The sequence below is a fragment of the Oryzias latipes genome, chromosome 11 (assembly GCF_002234675.1).
Source record: "Oryzias latipes chromosome 11, ASM223467v1".
In the NCBI taxonomy this organism is placed as follows: domain Eukaryota; kingdom Metazoa; phylum Chordata; class Actinopteri; order Beloniformes; family Adrianichthyidae; genus Oryzias; species Oryzias latipes.
The window spans coordinates 24712568-24730525 of record NC_019869.2 but is presented as its reverse complement, the minus strand read 5'-3'; the positions used below and the strand labels follow the sequence as shown (position 1 = coordinate 24730525).

Here is a 17958-nt window from a genome sequence, read left to right as displayed (position 1 = left end):
AGCCGGACTTTCTTTCCTCTTTTCTCGTCAAATCCTTTAACTGGTGGTTCAACCAGGAAGCTGAGTGACAGCGTTGTACAGAGCGGATCTCCTCAGCATTTCAGGCTTCCTCCGAAGCACAAAGAAACATTTTCTTATTCTGAAGAGACCGGAGGCTTCTCAGGTCTGAGACATGCTGGGCTTTGAGTAATGAACCTGACTCCCTCTCCCCTGTTCCTCCCCCCACCCACACCTGTAACCTGCCTTCCACTCACCACCTCTATGAATCCTGCTGAAGAAGATGAGGCGGGGAGCAGCCCTTCCTATCCTGACAGTTTTTTTTTTTTGTCCGATTTGTGTTTTCTCAGGACTCGTGGAGGAGTTCCCCCTCTCCACGGAGCCGTGCCTCGAGGAGCAGCCCCCAGAGGAGCCCCCCCCAGCAGGGCTCCCTCCTCCAGAGCGAGAGGAGTCCAGAGAGCCCGAGGCGCCCTGCCCGCTGCCGGCTACAGGCCAGCCCCCCCCATAGTGCAGGAGACGTACGGTGAATATGTGAGTACATCGTCCAAAGCCCGTCCATCCATGTGAATACTCTGAGATCCGGATCCAGAGCCGGATCCAGAGCCGGATCCAGAGCCGGATCCATAGTATAAACAAGGGAAGAGACCATTTGGGGGGGTGGTAAAGTGATGTAAACGTCCTACATGGGTGATGCTTCCTCACCAAATGTCAAGACACAAACATTATGACGCTTATCTGAAAGTCCATGAGTCATACTGATGTTCAAAATGATAAATCAAAGTTTTGAAGAAAACATTTGGAAGCTTCTCATTGGTTTCTGGCTGATCTGTAGAGACAAAAGCGATTAAACTCTGATACCATCATCCCGATTAGAACAAGTCCTGATGGGAGCTCACAGTGATCGGCTTCCTGTTTGCATCATTTGTTTCCCTGTAACGGCTCCGGTCATGATGGCGTTGCAGCGTCTACATGTGAGACTGTAACCAAAGGAATCTTCACAAACCTCCTTGAGAAGAAGATGAGTCTTTATATTTATTTTTTCTTTTCTGAAAACAGAACATTAGCTGCATCTTCAGCTGCTGTCGGGCAGTGCAGACGCCGGAGACCCGAGTCCTCGTCTGCGCCGATTGCTGTCAGACATCAGAGTTTTGCTTCTTAGAGGTGGATTGGAAGAAAGCCTCATTAAAACTGAATCCACAACTTATCACAGTTTGAGCTTTTTCCATCATCACCAAAATAATCCTTCAGTTTGATCAGCTACTGATCATGCAGCAGTCTTCTAAGACACTTTGCTCTTTGATTCCAGTTTTTTTAATCGGGGTGGGGGTGGGGGTGGGGTCCTCTCTGTCGCAAACCACCTGCAGTAGTTGATAAAAAAACTCTGAGATCGCCTAAGATTATAGAAGCTGCTAAAGTATTGTTGGGCTTCATCTGGTTTGAATCATGAGAACACGCATGGATCATAAGAACACATATGGATCATGTGAACACGCACGAATCATGTGAACACGCGTTTGGCATGATGATCTGTCGTGGAGCTTTTGCTGCTCCATCGTCTTCAAAAATGTCTGGAGCCGCATATGAAACCGTGGGACTCTGTCAGAGCGAAGTCCCCAGAGACACACGTTTAGTCTGCAGGAGCACAGAAGCTGCCCCTGCAGTCCCCACAGCCCCCATAACCACGTCTGACAGCTTTATTCCGAGGTTGCAAATCAAGTGTGCGGAGGTCGTGCAGAATGAGTCGTGGGCCAGCTGTTTCCCATCATTGTCGCCGTGGTAAACTGCGTCCCTCGACACCTGCACCTGTGCGTCTGGATGGGAGGAAGAAGGAGACCCCCAACATCTGCTGCATGATAAATCTGGCCTCGTTGCTGCAAATTGTCTGCTGAATGAGCTGCTTTGTGCTATATGAATGAATCTCAAAGACAGGGCGGTGCTCTCTGACAGCTTTTTTAATCGCTGGTGAAAGGACATTTTCTCTGCTTGTCGTCTATTCAGTCTTTTCTTGCAGAAAATGTATGTCGAAAGGCCACGGCCCCCACCCAGCTGGACAAAAAAACGCATTCTCCTCCACCTTTGTAGACAAAGGAACCCTGGATGAGCATAAACGCTTCATCTTTGGCTGGTTTGCTGATCAACTTTCCTGCAAGCTTCTGCCTGAATCAGCAGCAAATTACCCTCAATCCAACTGTTGCCAAACAAAATAGCAGAAAATGTTATTATCCATTGATCCAATCTTGGCTTCCCCATCGGTCTTGAATGGTTATGATGGCAGCCAAACCTCATTTGGTGTAATCCATTAGGCACATTAAGATTTCTGTCTTACCTGCAGCAAATCCCACCAGAGAGAAATTAAACCTGTCATATTTGTCATTGTGGAAACAAGGCGGCGTGACTAATAATCCTCATTCCAGCATCTTTGATATGGAAAAAGACCACAGGGGTTTTGTGAAGCTGGGTCTGTCTGCCTTTGAGTGAGACTGAATGAAACTCTGAGGAGGTTTTACTTAAGATCCTGTCCTTGATGTCCTGCAACACTCTGGCTGAGAAAAGATTTCAGTTTCTAGAATAGAATAGAGTTTTATAAACCATTAAAATATGATGTAAAATGTCAAATTAGCTCCACGTAAGATTTGCAGTGACAATGTATTGTTTTTTTTCTGAGCCTTGGGTGCAAATTATTTAAAATTCCCTGGAATTCCTGGTCCTTGGATATTTCAGTGTTTATTCAGTGTCTGTAGCTGCTGACCACTTTTTAAGAAGTTCCCTTAGGCACACATCTGATTGAGAATTTTTGGATGTGGCCCCTAAAGCCTTTGTCCCAACTGCCCATATGGGTGGATATGGGCTGTGGTCAAATCTGTATGGGGACCCAGGGGGCCCTCAGGAAATTTTACGGCCGTAGAGCACTCAGGGAACCAGAACAGAGAAAATATTCATGCACTTTTTTTCTACAGCCATGCTGTGTGCCACAGGTCATAGTGAACACCTGGACAACACGTTAGGTTAAGTAAGGGGGAAGTGGGTAAGGTGCAGGCAGGTCATACAGATTGTTTTTTTTCGAACCCCCCTCCCAAATCTTGCAGACTGTGCAAGGAGCCCGTTAGTACTGTTTATGTGATAAATGTGTGTGACATGCAGTCAGACTGTTGGAAAAGAGGAAATTGGATAATCAGACACATCACTTATGTATCCCAAGAACGCCATGTGTGCAGCATTTGCGAACGGTCAGTAAAAAGGCCAGGACTCACACCTTTCTAATGACTAAAGTGTGGCATTAGGACACCGTAGGACAGCGTCATTCAATCGCCATAAAGTGCGTGTAACTTAACTTACAATTACTAAACAACACACTTACCAAACTTGCAACAATAGTACGTCCCATTTTCATGAGGTCCCTACATGAGCCACAAGGAAACTGCAAAGATGTGTTCCCACCAAACGCGGTCCGTTCAGCAGAGGCGCCCAGTTTCAATGTTAAGTGAATGTACAGACCCGATCTGATGTTTAGCAGTGTAATTTGAGAGTCGGGCGCAGCACGTCAGTCCAGCATCTCAGTCTCGACCTGAACTTTAAGCTATTTTTCCTATTTGCATCAAGACAATAATAAAAATTCCCCAAAGTTATTCTTTTCCCCCTCGGGATAATGTGAGACAGTCTCTGAAAGATGTCATGAATCCAGACGTGATTACCGATGTTTGTGTAGAGCTCTTTAAAATAAATAAACCTGATCTCTGAACATCATCCATGTCTTCCATCCATTGTAAATGAGATAACCACAGACACAGCTCCATGTATCAATCAGGCTAAAAACATTTGGCAGTGGCCCCTCCCACACACATCTGGGGCGTCAAGCTCATGAACACATTTTTGACAGGTGTCGAGCAGAGAATTCGCCGTGGATCCAAATAGCAGCGGCCGACGTGAATTTACGTAACTCACTAATCGCCTTCGGTGTGAACGCAGCAAACAGACCACCCAAAACCTGCAGCACTCCTATAGCTGCATGAGACTAAGAGTTAAATTATTCAAATAGAGTCCTTTTTTGGTGAAGGTTTTCAATAACGCAGATTTTGTGGATTCCCAGTGGACTTCCAGGTCATGCGCCATTTGAGTTGTCTTTAAGCTTTGACTTTAGTCCTGTCCTGATCTCCATTTGGTCAGAAATGGGACCAAGTCACGCAGGAATCATAGAGAGGTTTGGAAGTTTGCTGGGTAAATGGGAGGAGCTTCTTCATACATAATCAGTGGAGAACAATGGGACTAGCTGCTGTCGTACTTCCTGCTTTTCTGCTTTCTAGTCAGAGGCGACCTCAGACAACGGCGCCCCCAAATGATCAGTTGTTGGAGCTGCAGTATTTGGTTTAGGCTGCTTCACTCTTTGGCTCTCTCCTGATAACAGGAATGACGCTAAATCTCCAGACCCCCCTCTTAGAGTTGGTTCTGTTGTGGTGGTCTGTTCTTGTTGGAGCTTCGAGTCTTCCTTCTTGAAGCCTCACTAGATCAGCCTTTCTCTAAATCATAGGCAGATGATGAGGGGGTGCTTCACCTGTGTGGCGTCTGTGCTCAGGTAAGCTCCAGGGCTTCCTGTCTCCACGCAGGACCGGCAGGTGGAAACAGACAGAGGGGTCAGTGATGGATGCCTGCAGGATCATTTTTTCCTGAGGTTATGCTTGGCAAACATGCACAGACTGTAGAAAACCTCTCCTAAGATCCTAACCAAACGTGTGAAAGCTGGACAGGAAAAAGGGATTAGTCAGACAAAACACAAGGAAGTGATACTTCAACTTGATGCATGAGGCCCAGATTCTTGGCATTCTCCGTCTGATGGTGTGAGTATTATTTGTACCCTGCAGCGAAAACAGCTCCAGCAGAATTCAGCCTGTTCAGCTTTCTGAAAAATGCTGGCAGGAGGAGCTGAAGAAATGACAAAAAGCTACTTTTATAAAATCTAGACCATGATTAATGGCAGAGGGTTGCAACCTCTGGATTATTTGCTCTCCACAGAGCAATATGTGGGATTTGTGTTGCTTTTATTGTTCGACGCTTCACACAGATGCTTGTCTTGGAGCAGACACGCTGTCGGGGATGAACAGAGCTTTGCCTCGCTCATTCATCTCCTTCATTTGCTCCCTCTCTGTGTATTCACCACACCTTCCTGCTAATGGCAGCAGCTGGAGCGCATAATGTTGGGCCAATAATGTGAGGAGCGTCCGCAGGTGAATGTTGTTGAGCGCTCTGCCCCGGTGTCTGTTACAGCGCTGTTGTCGAGCACAGAGGAGCGGCGGTGATAGTGCTGTTGCAGCACGCCGTGCCAAAGCCTCTGTTAGTCCTGAGTGCCTCAGAGGCCAGGCCTTATCTTTGCTCTGTGTAACTCAATTATGGAGTAGCTGCTCAGATAAATGCCAATAACACGCCATTGTTAAAGTTTAATGCGACTCCTTCAGCGTGAGGGGACAGCTCCTAGATAGAGCCACTAACAAGGTTAAGACCACGTTGGGAGTCAGATCAGCGACCGTCTGACTCGTGCGTTTGATCGCCGCACGTCTGACTCACTTCAGGCTGGGACAGATTCAAGGCTTCTGATTTAAAGAAAACCTGAAGCAGTTTGTGGATGTGTGGGAAGAAAAAAAAACAGGTAAAGGTACATCTGAGGAAAAGAGAGTGACGTCTATTTAAAGCCCATGTTAACACAAAGAAATGTCTCTGAAGCAGACAGATGGTGTCATCTATCCTGAGATCAACTCCAGTTTCCCACACTGGAGAGTTTTACCCCCCCCCCCCCCCTCCCCTCCCCACACACATACACATACACATACACACACACATATTTAATGCAGTAAACTTTGGCATAATAAATCAACAACTATGTCATTCATGAATCCTTTTAGGTTCTGGATTGTGTTTAAAAATGGGACAATGGGAGTCATATTGCTTCCTTTTAAAAACACTTTTTGAGGATTTTTACCTAAACCTCACTATAATTGATTCTTGATAAACTGCTCATTTGTTTACATTATTGATTGAACACAAACGACTCCACAGTTAAACTTGATTATCAGAGTCAAACCATGTTAAATCATTTTCAATTCATTTCAACCAAATCATGAGCATGAGATTTGAAATTGAACAACCAGGTGAAATGTAGAAAGAATTTAAGAGTTTCACTTTTACAGTAAATCTTTTCTAAACAGATGAGTTTGGGAATTTCTTTTTTTTTTTTTTTTTTTTTTTTTTTTTCGTAGAATTTCTTTAAAGGGATATCATTTTGAGGGTTTTGAAAGAGTTAGGGTTAGCAGAGCGGCGGAAAGCTCCGCTCTCCGTGGTCCTGAAACAGTCAAATGGCACAGAAAGGAGGTTTTGAGGAGGTCATTGGTGGTTTCTGTGCAGTGGTTAGGATGGAAATACACTGGAATTGCTCATTAAAAAGATTTTGGTGAGGTGGTAGTAAGTCCAAAATTTCAAGTATTCTTGAGTTTACTTGAAGGTTGAAGGATTTTAAATTTGTGGAATCTGAAGCAGATAAAGGAGAGACAGTGGCTGTTTTCTAAGTGGAGGAAACAAGACTAGTGATGAGTGAAGTGTGGATAAAGGATAAAATTAAAGAAATGAGATTGAGGAGGCAGGATTGGACCAGTTTCAGATGCAGAATGGTGTGGGGACAAAACAAAGTTCTTCATCATTTCTATGAAATTTGACATAAAGAAACAGTAAAAGGGTATTGCAACCGTCATCTGAAAGTTTTGTTGTAAACTTTACTAGATCATAGAAACAATAAAAATACTGAATTTTATTTGTTAGGCGCCTTTCTAGGAACCCAAGGTTGCTGTATATAATAGTGAAAGTGAAAAGTAATAAAATGTACAGTAGGAAATGCATTTTATGCAAGCTGGATAAGTTGTGTTTTTAGTGTCTTGGTGAATTGTGAGAGAGCGCCAATGATTCGGAGGTCAGGAGGCAGTAAATTCCAGAGCCAGGGGGCAGAGCAGCAGAATGCTAGAAGGTCTTAATATTATTTTCTTGGAGTTAAGGACACCAGAGAAGTTACTGGATTTGGTTTGTGTGATGCTTCTAGAGCAGTGTTTTTCAACCTTTTTGAGCCACGGCACACTTTAACCTTGATAAAAATCCCGCGGCACACCAGCATCCAAAAATAAAAAAGGGGAAACTCATAGTCTGTATTGATCTACAGTCCTTCCATGATCTCACATGCATTTTTGTGATAATTGTGGCAGAAAAAGCTGGAAGCTGCAGCTGTTTTTTCTAAAAGATGTAATAAAAGTTCAGTTAGAAGATTTAAAAACTGTTTGATGTGTGTTCGTTGTTGTTTCAAGACGTCAAAGGAAGACTCATTGTGCGCTGAGACGCTGTCACTTTGCCTCGTGGGAGATGTAGTGCATCTCCCACTAGGCAAAGTGGCAAATTCAGTAAAGCCCAGACAGACTCTCTTCTCTGAGCTTCATTGTTTTGTTCACTTGTTCCACAGTCTGAAACCGGATTCTGTGGAAAGCTACACCGCTAAAGACGAGCTTTAGCTGGTATTTTTGTTAGAACTGAGCGACTTTACGAGCTAAATGAAGTGAGGACTTTAACCACTTCTGATTGGTCAGACTGATGACATGTGATTAAGACTCCAAGAATGATTGGTGGAGACAGTTAAAGGGGCGGGACTTTTCAGAAAACAGCTGGCGTTACGGCTAAATCGCAGTACCGTCATTCTTATCAAAATGTCTTTAATTTAATCAAATAAACACAAAGAAAAAAGTATTTTATGATCATTCATATTCCTAATTTCTCAGTGTTTTATCAGGACCTGTTTGGATGAACAAAGAGCTGATGTCCTGGAGATGGGAAATGTTTTTAGATCAGTTAATGAGAGCAATTTCCCTCATTTCCCATCTCGTGGAAGATGGTTGAAAAACGCTGATCTGGAGGCTGAGGTGTCATTACATTTCTGTATCCAAAGTACTTCTCCATAAACATTGCAGCTGATGACATTTGTCTTTTACAGTGGAGTCCAAAGAGCTTAAAGCATGATTATGCAGAGGAACCAGTTCATCAAGAGAAGTCACAGAATCAAGGAAATAAATATTGAAAATGCAGGTGAGGATCAATATTAATGCTCCTAGTCCAAAATGAGATGACCTGATGAGTTTTAGTACAGAGAGGCAGAGTGAAGAAGAAGAAGATGGTGTGAAATATGAAATTATCAGCTGCACGCTTTGAGGAGGCAACACCAGAGCGACAGCCCAAATCCAAAGAGTGTCCTTTAACCTGGAGTGTATTTTCACTTACTGCTGGAGTCACAGGGCAAAGTGGCTGGCAAAGGGAAGACTGGAATTGTCTGGACTGGTGTTGAAGTCTCCTGTTTGGATTACATTTGATGACACACTGGAGTCCAAAGATCTGTTTGACCTGGTAAGATGGTGGTAGGATTAGTAAGAGTGGATCCTGAAAGGTTTAACGTGGTGAATTCAGGAACGGAGTCATGTAGGACTTTCTAACTCTCACCACGAATCACTGATTTGAGAAAAGTCTTTGGGCTGCTGCTTCGTTTCAGTCAAACACTGGAAATCCAACGTACTTCTCACTAATTTCCCCACAATCGATATGCTGTAAACATTTAACGGCGTACCTCCTTAGCCGACGTCTCCTCAGCAACGGCCTTGCATCATGCCTTCGCCGTGCAAAAGTAGAAAAAGTCATTGTGGTACCTGATACAGACGGTCAGAATTAATCTGCGAAATATAAAGTTTGAATCAGTGAACTTTATCGACAGGGATTGCAAAGCGCAGGAGTTCCATGTTTTTCTTCCCTTGTTCTTTTGCCCGCCCCAAAATTCCTGGCCAATGACGGAAGAGCTCGTTAGTCACGTGGTTTTGCTTACAGGCCTGCGTTCTCACAGTGATAAGGTTGATTCTTTGTGTTTGTGTGGATGTTTGGAAGTGCAGCTACATGAGTCTGGCATCACCTTTGTTCACCGCTGTGGCCGTAACTTTCCTGAACTTTTTCTTCAGTTTATTGATGATGAGCAAATCAAATCCTCCAGTTTGTCATGAGAACATTGTCAGCCGCAGACACGCAGGAGCTGAAAGCACAGACACATCTCTTTGACTTCAAAGCAGCTCATTTGAAATCCCTTTTCCTTTTGGGGTTTCATGAGAGACGCCAGCTTTGTCGCCGGACCCCCCCGGAACTCTGACCCGGGTGCACCTTGGGTTTGTTGCGCAGTCGGATTGAAACGGCGCTGCAGGTTTGCCGCCGGTCGGCTGTAACCCACACAGCTCATTATTTTTAATTAGACCCGCCTTTTCAGAGCAAACATTTCCTGATCCTGTGTCATTAACTGCTGAATGCTTGGCTTCAAACACAATCAGATGTTTGATGTTGACTTTTCCACATCCGTTTGCTCTGCAGCCAAGTGAGACTGTAATGAAACTTCTTTTTTTCCTCAATTCACTGTTCATTGGGAGTTCAGAGTCGGAGCTCGGCTAAACACCTCATTTGTGAATTTAACTGCCATGATCTCTGTTTCCATCTCTCTGCTGGAAATGATTGGAGGTATTTACATTTAATTACCTCAAAAGCTCTAAAATAGGATCATTTTTTCCTAGCAAGTGCAGTTTGTACCCCTCCTGTTATACTTTGAGGAGAACAAACGTAGAAGTCAAAGAGAAAAGAATCCGTTACTGATCTGTGTGTCACAAACGTAAAACCTTAACGTGACGGAACGTAAAAGATCTGGATCAGACTGAAGACCTTCAGGAGGACTGAGGGTGTTTAACTATCAGCAGCTGGAACCTGGTAAACAGTCCAAGAAAACCATGCTATCCTTACAAAGGCACCAATCCTCCCAAAGACTGGACCTTCCTTTTGGTCTCCAGATTCCTGCTTCAGTAAAAACTATTTTGGGGCAAATCTCTGCAGATCACTGTGACAAAGGCAGAAACGGCTCTTACGGCACCAAAGCTTCACCTTCTCAGCCTTTGATCCAGTTTTCTGTGCCATTTTGGTCTTGGTGAGGATGCATGATGTATAGATCAACTTTATTGATTCTGTTTGTTTGTAGTGGAGGTCTCAGCATGCACTCCAGCCTGCTTAACCAAGCCCCAGCCCCTCTCTGTGAAAGGATGCAGGATATTAAAGGTCTCAGCCATCAGTGCGTTGTTTGCATGTTCATCACTCCTGCATTCAGATTTCCCTGCGTCAGAGTTTTCCTTTGATATTTGACACTTCTCTCCATCTTCTGACATTGGACTGGAAATGCTGTTTGGCTCACATAGAGATGGTTGATGCTGTTGAATAGGGTTTTTTGGATGAATCTACCCTCTTCTCTGAAAGTTTCTCACATTACACCATTTAGAATTAGACATTTTCACCATAAGAACAGAAGCCACCAGTGTCTCTGTGGTCCACTTTTGCTCAGTAAGAATCTCCTCCTTTGGTCTCAGAAAGCAGAGCTGATCTGAATCACAGTAGATGTTGTTACTGCTGAGATCCTTCACTGGAGATTGAATTTTTTGTGGGAATCCTCTGTAGTTGTTTTTAATCTCTGGTCATCACAATTTTATTTGCTGTGACTTGAGTTTTCTTCTGGACTCAGTAGCTTCAACAAAACTTTGCTCTTCAGAGTTTGTATGGAGCTGAAATGACAGAACAGCTGGAGATGTCTCTAATAGTCCCTCAGATCTTTTCTCAGGTAACACTAACCCTCTGTCAGCAGAGCAGGAAGAACAAGACTCTTGAAATGCAAAAGAAGTTCCTGGTTCCATCGCCTTTTCCCCTGAATTCCTCCATCCATCCACATAGAGCAGCCCGTGCCGTCAGTCAGATTGGGTACCTTTAAAAGGTGTTCCTCCAATGTCCTGCAATGTGTCCACAGACACACAAAATAACAGTCATTTTCAGGGTTTTGCCACACAAGATTGTATTGATAAAACAACAAGACGAGACAATAACTTTGGCTTAGAGACCTGAGTGGATGGAAAATATGGATTTTATTCTTTTAATTACAAATAAACATGCCAGAAGTTAAGGATCATTTCAAGGAAGCAGATTTAATGATGCTGATTCGTTTGTGTTTTTAGGAGAATTAGGAGCCATTGGGTCAGAACCTTTATGTAAATGCTCTGGAATCTTCCAAACTAACAGATCCATCAACCCTGATTACGACAGCTGTCAGTCAAAGTAGAAAGCAGACACTGAGGGGTCTGCCGCGGACGGCCATGCCACCAAACTAACAACGACAGAAGGACAGAAACACAAATAAGAACCGGAAGGTAAATGAAAGCAAAAACTCAGAACTGACTGCCTGACTCCCCCCACCCACCCCCCAATCAACCTGAGCTACCAACGATCACTAAATAAAATTCAATTTCATAGTTTCCTAAACACGACTGAGCAGGGAACAGACTTCTGTTAACCAATAAAAGTAAGAGAATCTTTGCCAAAGTCACGCGGCTGCAGAGGCTTTTGGTTCCTTCATCTGATTTTATGTAAAAAAAAAAAAAAAAAAAGAGATCTGATGTAAAAACCTATGCTGCTGTTCTCATACACAATCAACAAACTCTCCGTAACAAACATGCTGCTTTCCTGAACGCAGCAGACACCTCTCCCGATACAGACAGGAGGATTGTTGCTTTTTACCCAGAAGCCTTTCACAGTCTCTGCAGGATTAAAGATAAAAGTCAACTATTGGGCTAATGCACATTTCTAACCAGGAATTAGAGCGCTAACAACGATGGGATGAGCGTTTCTTCTGCTGTGCCTTTCAGACTCACAAACAACAGCTGGAATTATCCGGGAAGCGTGTGAGCGATGACAACAGTGTCACGAGGGCTTGGCGCTTCTGTGGGGCATGAGTGCCATTTATCCTACATTAGAACGGGCGTGGCTCCTCTCAGCTTTGATGTTCCTTCTGGTGGAGCGTCAGATGCCGTGGGTGGGGGCAGATCGTCAGAGCACCAACCGAGGTGAAAGGGGCAGAGGTGTTGATGATGAAGGTGGCCGTCCTCAGATGGTTTCAGAGCGGGGAGGAGACAAGAAGCAGAAAAAAGCTGGGGTCCAGCATCGATGAGGGGGGGGGTTCTACATTTATGACTCTTCTTTTGTTCTAACTGGGTTCTTTCTGTTACCTCAGGAATACGACGACGGCTATGGAACCACCTATGACGACCAGGGATATGAGTCGTACGACAACAACTACAGTAATCAAGGACAAAAGTAAGTGTTCTGCTCACAGTCCTGCAGTGGGATGTGTGCATGCAGGACAACGTTTCATCTCCACCGACTCTTAAAAACACACAGTTTAACCAGACATGTTGCCGGCAACACCTAACTAACACGCTCTTTGATTAGTCTGCAAGTGGATGAAAAGAATGCAGTTTGAATCTTTTTAATTACAATACAAGTTTCATTGCAGAGGGTCTGTAACATGTTTTTGTGACATTTTTGTGACATGATGGAGGACATTTATAAAAAAAAGTAAAGTCTTTCTTTCTTCAGATGGTTGTGAATCAAGAGCAGACGAAAAATACTCTTGGCAGTGATATAGGTGCTACAATCAGTCAGCTTCCTGCTCCGCTCCATTCTGATGCATCCACTCAGACAAATTGGTGGCTCCAAACTGGACGGCTGGATGGCTCCATAATTGCTCGCCATTTTTGTTGCACCGCTCATGTTTAATTGAGGGTGAGAGGGGCTGTAAGATAGCAGGAGAGAACGCAAACAAAGGGATGATGGGAAATGAGGCGGGGTTAGTCCCTGCCAACAGTCCTGCCCACACAGCAAGAGTTCATCAGAGGTGAATTTCTATTGAACTCCTGCCCCTCTGCAGAAACTATGTCCTAGAAAACGTCAGGTATTTGATACATGTGGATGGTGGATGGCTTTTTACATTTAGCTTGTGGTTCTTTTTAGGCGTTACACATCTATAGCTATAACTTTGAGTCGATTAGAAAAAATAAAATCTTCAGGAGTTGAAGACATTATTGTCATCTTCAGCAATTTGAAGTTTTTCACCAACGTTTTAAAAAAATATATTTTTATTTACTTTTATTCATCCCACAATGGGGAAATTGTTCTCCGCACTTTAACCCATCCCCTAGGGGGAGCGGTGAGCTGCAGACTAGCCGCGCTCGGGGGGCTACAGCTGGCTGGGGAGAGTGGGGATCGACCCACCAACCCTTCGGTTATTAGACGACCTGCTCTACCGCCTGAGCTAGTAATGCACACTTTTTTGCTTCATCAACTTGGCAACATTTGAGCTTTTGTGTGTGTGTGTGTGTGTGTGTTTCCCCTTCAGTTATTAAATTAATAAAACAGAGTCATCATTAGCTATATCCAGCTCATTCGTTGTTGCTCTTGCTGGTATCTGTTTTTAAGTTTTCTCAAATTTACATTTATAATTAAAAGACCGCTGGGAAAATGTACCAAAAGGTAATCAGAGTGGGACTTTAAAAGGTTAATACTGAAGGAGAAAAAAAATGCTTTTCTCCAAAGTGAAGGACAGCAGAACTTTGTGGTGAAGCAGAGGAAGATGCACAGAGCTGCTTTATGGAGTCTCTACGCTGCTTTGCTGCTCGCTCTGAAGCGAGAGGACGCACGCCGTGACGAGGCGTTTCGTGAAGCATGAAATGTTCCATCTGACCTTTTAGTGTTCCTCTAAGATCAGCAAAGAACACTGGAACATACGATGGTGTTGTAGGAAGTTTGAGCTTCCCAGCAAACGAGCAGTGAGGCTTTCCTGCAGGGAATTACCTGCTGCTTGTTCTGCTTTAATCATTTCTCCCATTTGAAGTTTCCCTGGCCTTCTTCTTGATGTCGGGCCCGTCTCAGAACCGTGGCGGTCCATTTCACAGAGGGTCATGAGGAGATTAATGCAGAATATTGATTTTCTTCTGTCCATGCAGCTATCACACCAGCCATGCTGCACAAGGTCAAAGGCTTTTTGTCTTCCACTGTTTTCATCACAACTCTCAAGCGTGTGGAGTGATGTGGAATTCGCCTGCTCATCTTCCAGAAAAGGCTCGCTGCCACTTTGAACTGGAGGCACAAAAACCTTCTGGAGAGGAGAAAAGCCGCATAATTCCGTCTGAGGCTTGTGTTAGCTGATGTTTTCCTTTGTGGAGGTGTCAGGTTGTACATCACTCAGGCCTCATCCGTGGTTATTTTTTTTCTGGTCTAGACGGCTCCTCTGCTCCTGTAGCATGAAGGGGTTTTTGTCTTGGAGCGTGTCGGGTGTGCAGGCGCTCGCTGTGGAGGTTCGCCTCGGGAACCCGCAGCTCTTTTCTGTAAATAAGTGTGTTTTTGGTGCCGCCTTTGTTGACTGCACAGGAGAAAAAGCGTCCTTCGCAGGAGAGCTGCAGGGACTCAAAGAGATTTTCATGTCTGCTGTCTGGAGGGGAACGAAGCAGCTAATAGGGCCCAGACTCACAAGCCCCCGCCTCCAGAGACAGCTGATTCACTTACTTCTCCCCTTATTTGTGTCCAGGATTCGGCTGAAAATCTGCAGCTTCTACAGCCTGACAGCAAACACATGTCCAGCTGAAGCTGCCTTATGTTTCAAACCCGGACATGTTTTCAAATCTTATTACTGTCATTCAAAAGAAAAAGGAAGAGTGGGAAACTTCTAAAAATGTCTCAAAAAGGAAAGAAAATAGTAACACCAGCTGTAATATTGAAGTTAATTTAATCCAGTACATGTCGTTTCACTTCGAAAAACTGTCCTGAGCAAATGAATGCAGAAGATGAGAGAGGGGCGCATCATCTCATCACAGGATATGGAAAGGCTGAGGTGGGGGTGGGGGTGGGAGGGGGTTCCAGGAAAACATTAATGAGGCACCAAAGCACTTTGGGTTGATTACAGGTGAAACGGTAAAGTCTCTGCTAAAATCTTCATTCTCTGTCCCGTTATCTGGATCCTCTGCTTAAGCTGTGTCTGACAGAAACAGAAAAGCAAAGAGTTCAGGTTAGTCTGAGGGCTTCCATCTGCCTTTTATCGAGTAAAACTGGGTACATAAAAGGGCACTGCTACAAAAACAAAAGATAAAAAAACAGAAAGCCCAGAAACACTCGCAGAAACAATTAGGGGTGTTAGAAAAGATCCATTCTGCAATATATTGCGATAGTTCTGTTGGCGACATCGATTCAAAATGCTGTCAGGACGATATTTATTTCATTATTTCTGAGTGTCCATCAGATAAGAACGAGGGAAGCAGTGCAGCTTCACAGCGTCTGATGCATTTAGCATCAGCGACAATGCTATCAGCAATGCGGGCCAAAGTTCTGCAGAACCTCACAGCAATAGATTCTAGTTTAGAGACCTGATGGATCAGACTGATGTGTACAACGCTCTGAAAAAGGGCCAACGTCGTGGCGATGACTGATACTGTTTTACTCCGTGTGTGAGAAAGCGTGGCTGCAGTGCAGACTGATATGTAAACAAAGCATCTCTGCCACATTAAAGCGTCTCCTTCATCCTGTCATGCTGCCTCATCATCACACTTTAATGTTTCTGCAAAGAATTAGTATTTTTTCCCTCTTTACTTTTGAAGCGCCATTCAGGCTCCTGTTTCATGCTCCGTTTAAAAGTACTGAGGAAGCTACAGTACTGTACTGTAACAGTTACAGTACTTTATTTCATCAATCATACTTTAGAACCTTATTGGTTAAGGAACATTCATTCCTTTTTTTTTCTTAAACTGAAAAATATTTTGTTATGAAAATCAGACAATGTTGACTGTCCCTTTATATAATTTAAGTTACCAAAATAAATGCACTATGAATTTGCTTTGGTAAACGCAACTTATGTATGAGATCCAGTTGCAGTGCTTAATATTGTGATCATTAAATAAACTGAATTTTACAATTGTATTTCAATGAAAGATATATTAAAAATCAGGTAGAGTTTTCCTAAGTCATATTTAAAAAAATGAAAAAGAGAAAAAATGTGTTCCAGTACAACATCAGGATATGTATAGTATCGCCAGACTCTTGCCAATACACACCCCTAGAAATAATGCAGATGATAAAAAGATCAAAGGAATTTAAAGAAATCGATGTGCGCCTCTCCCTGTTTGTCTATGCAATTTTCTGTTCATTGTCATCAATAACTCGTGGGTATTTTAATTGGTTGTGTTATGATTGTATTTTCACTGTACATTGATATTGATATTATTGATATTTTTAATTGTTGATCGTTTTTTAGGTCGACAACTCAAACATTTGTCTGCACTACAGATGAAAAATAACCACTGGGCTAAATCTGAATCATTGCACTGATGCTTTTAATGTGATGCACATTGTAGCACTTTGAGCGTCTGGAAAAGTGCAGAAAATCCAATCTATTGTTATAAGAAGATGAACATTATTGTTTTTATATCTGTAATGTAAATATACCTATACATTTTCCCCAGATATATCCTATGTTAGGGGTTACAACAGTCCAGCAACTCTTACGTCCAGACCATAATCATCTTCAAGTGAGACCAAAATAACACATTTTAGGATCACTTAGTCTTAAGTTTTATGGGAAAGTATGTCCCCTTTAGACATCTGTCCTGCTGTGGTAACATACATTTGCAATGTGGGATTCACAAAGAACATCAAACGTAAAACTATTATACAACGCTAAAACAAAAAACTCCTTACAAGAGAAAATTTGCTTTCAGAACCAATGACCAGCCAAGTAATTAAGAATTACAATGTCGTTACATCTCAGTTAAAAGTTACTAGTAAGTTAGTTTTGTCTTTAGTGTCAGATATTCAAACTAGACAAAAAAATGTGATGAGGTTTTGTGTTTTTGTGGTGTTTTCAATAGTAAGGTTGAATACTTCTTTTTGGGAACTATATACAGTGAAACCCCACATGATTCAATCCTCTGGCCCCAGGGCCCCTCTTTCTCCCAAACACAGTCACCCCCTAGTGCTAACCCAAGCATGTTTGTAGTTTGAAATTCTATTTAATTTGTCTTTATACTGTTTTCTCTCTTTAATGACTTTTACTGTAATTTCTAAAGCAAAGCAATTCCCACAATGTAGGGCTAATGAATGTATTTGTATTCCTAAATCGAGCCTAAAGTGACTTTTTCTCCAGCCATTATTTAAGGAAGCCTCTTTCTTAAGGCACTTCCTGGTTATGCATGAAGTTTTTTTCCAAAGTTCAGAACCAAAGAGAAAACTCTAAATATTTAACCAATTAAAACAGTTAACTTATTACATTCATCAAGACCAAGTAGTCTGTTTAGACATTTTCTGTTGTACAATTTAGCAACAAGAGAAATAAGAGCACTTTTCCTGCTGGATAATGAAAGAAGCAATCCTAAGACGTCTTCACACGCACGACTAAAAATAGATGAAAGAAGGAGGAAATCTGAGCAGAAAGAACGGCTAAATGCAGCAAGGGGAGGAAAACGATTCTGATTCTTTTTACTGTAACAAAAACAAAATCTCCTCATTTAGCTTCAAGCTTCTTTGCTGTTCAAGCAAAGAAACCAACGAGAACGGCCTTCTTTTTCCCGATTTCAATTATTGGTCTTGTGTGTCCTTCTATGCTGTCCATATCCCAAGATGCATTGCAGCCAAACCAAATAATTACACCTTTGTCTTTACTTTTTAAAATTACTCCTCCTAGATTAAAAGTTGGATCAAATAAGCCAAGAAAATGTTGAGTTCCATGCATCACTACTCCTCTCTGTTTGGGACTCACGGTTGCTAGGCGACAAGACATTCGCCACTGTAACGGCTGGAATTATCTAAAGGCAAGACTCGTCCAAATTCACAGCCGTTAATATGCGGCCTACCTACAGGGAAGGCTGCGGCCATTGAATTTGGGCACTGCCATTGTTTGTCTGCCGTTGTAGAACTCTACATTTCATATACATTTGGGTTCTGATGTTTGTTTCTTTTCAAAATATAGAGTTTTAAAAGCAGTAGAGGGTCCAAACCTGAGCTTTGATGAAC

At 43.0% G+C, this 17958-nt stretch overlaps 1 protein-coding gene across 3 annotated transcripts in view; it reads left to right on the top strand.

Moving 5' to 3' along the window:
• khdrbs3 (KH RNA binding domain containing, signal transduction associated 3) overlaps positions 1-17958 on the top strand; it is a 121094-nt gene that overhangs the window by 80401 nt on the left and 22735 nt on the right. For all 3 annotated transcript variants that reach the window (XR_002874181.1, XR_002874180.1, XM_004074250.3), the window contains exons 6-7: positions 348-528; positions 12137-12219. Coding sequence is in view for 1 of the 3 variants with exons in the window: in XM_004074250.3 (XP_004074298.1) it covers positions 348-528; positions 12137-12219 (264 nt within the window). In the remaining 2 variants the exon portion in view is untranslated. The remainder of the gene's footprint in view (positions 1-347; positions 529-12136; positions 12220-17958) is intronic.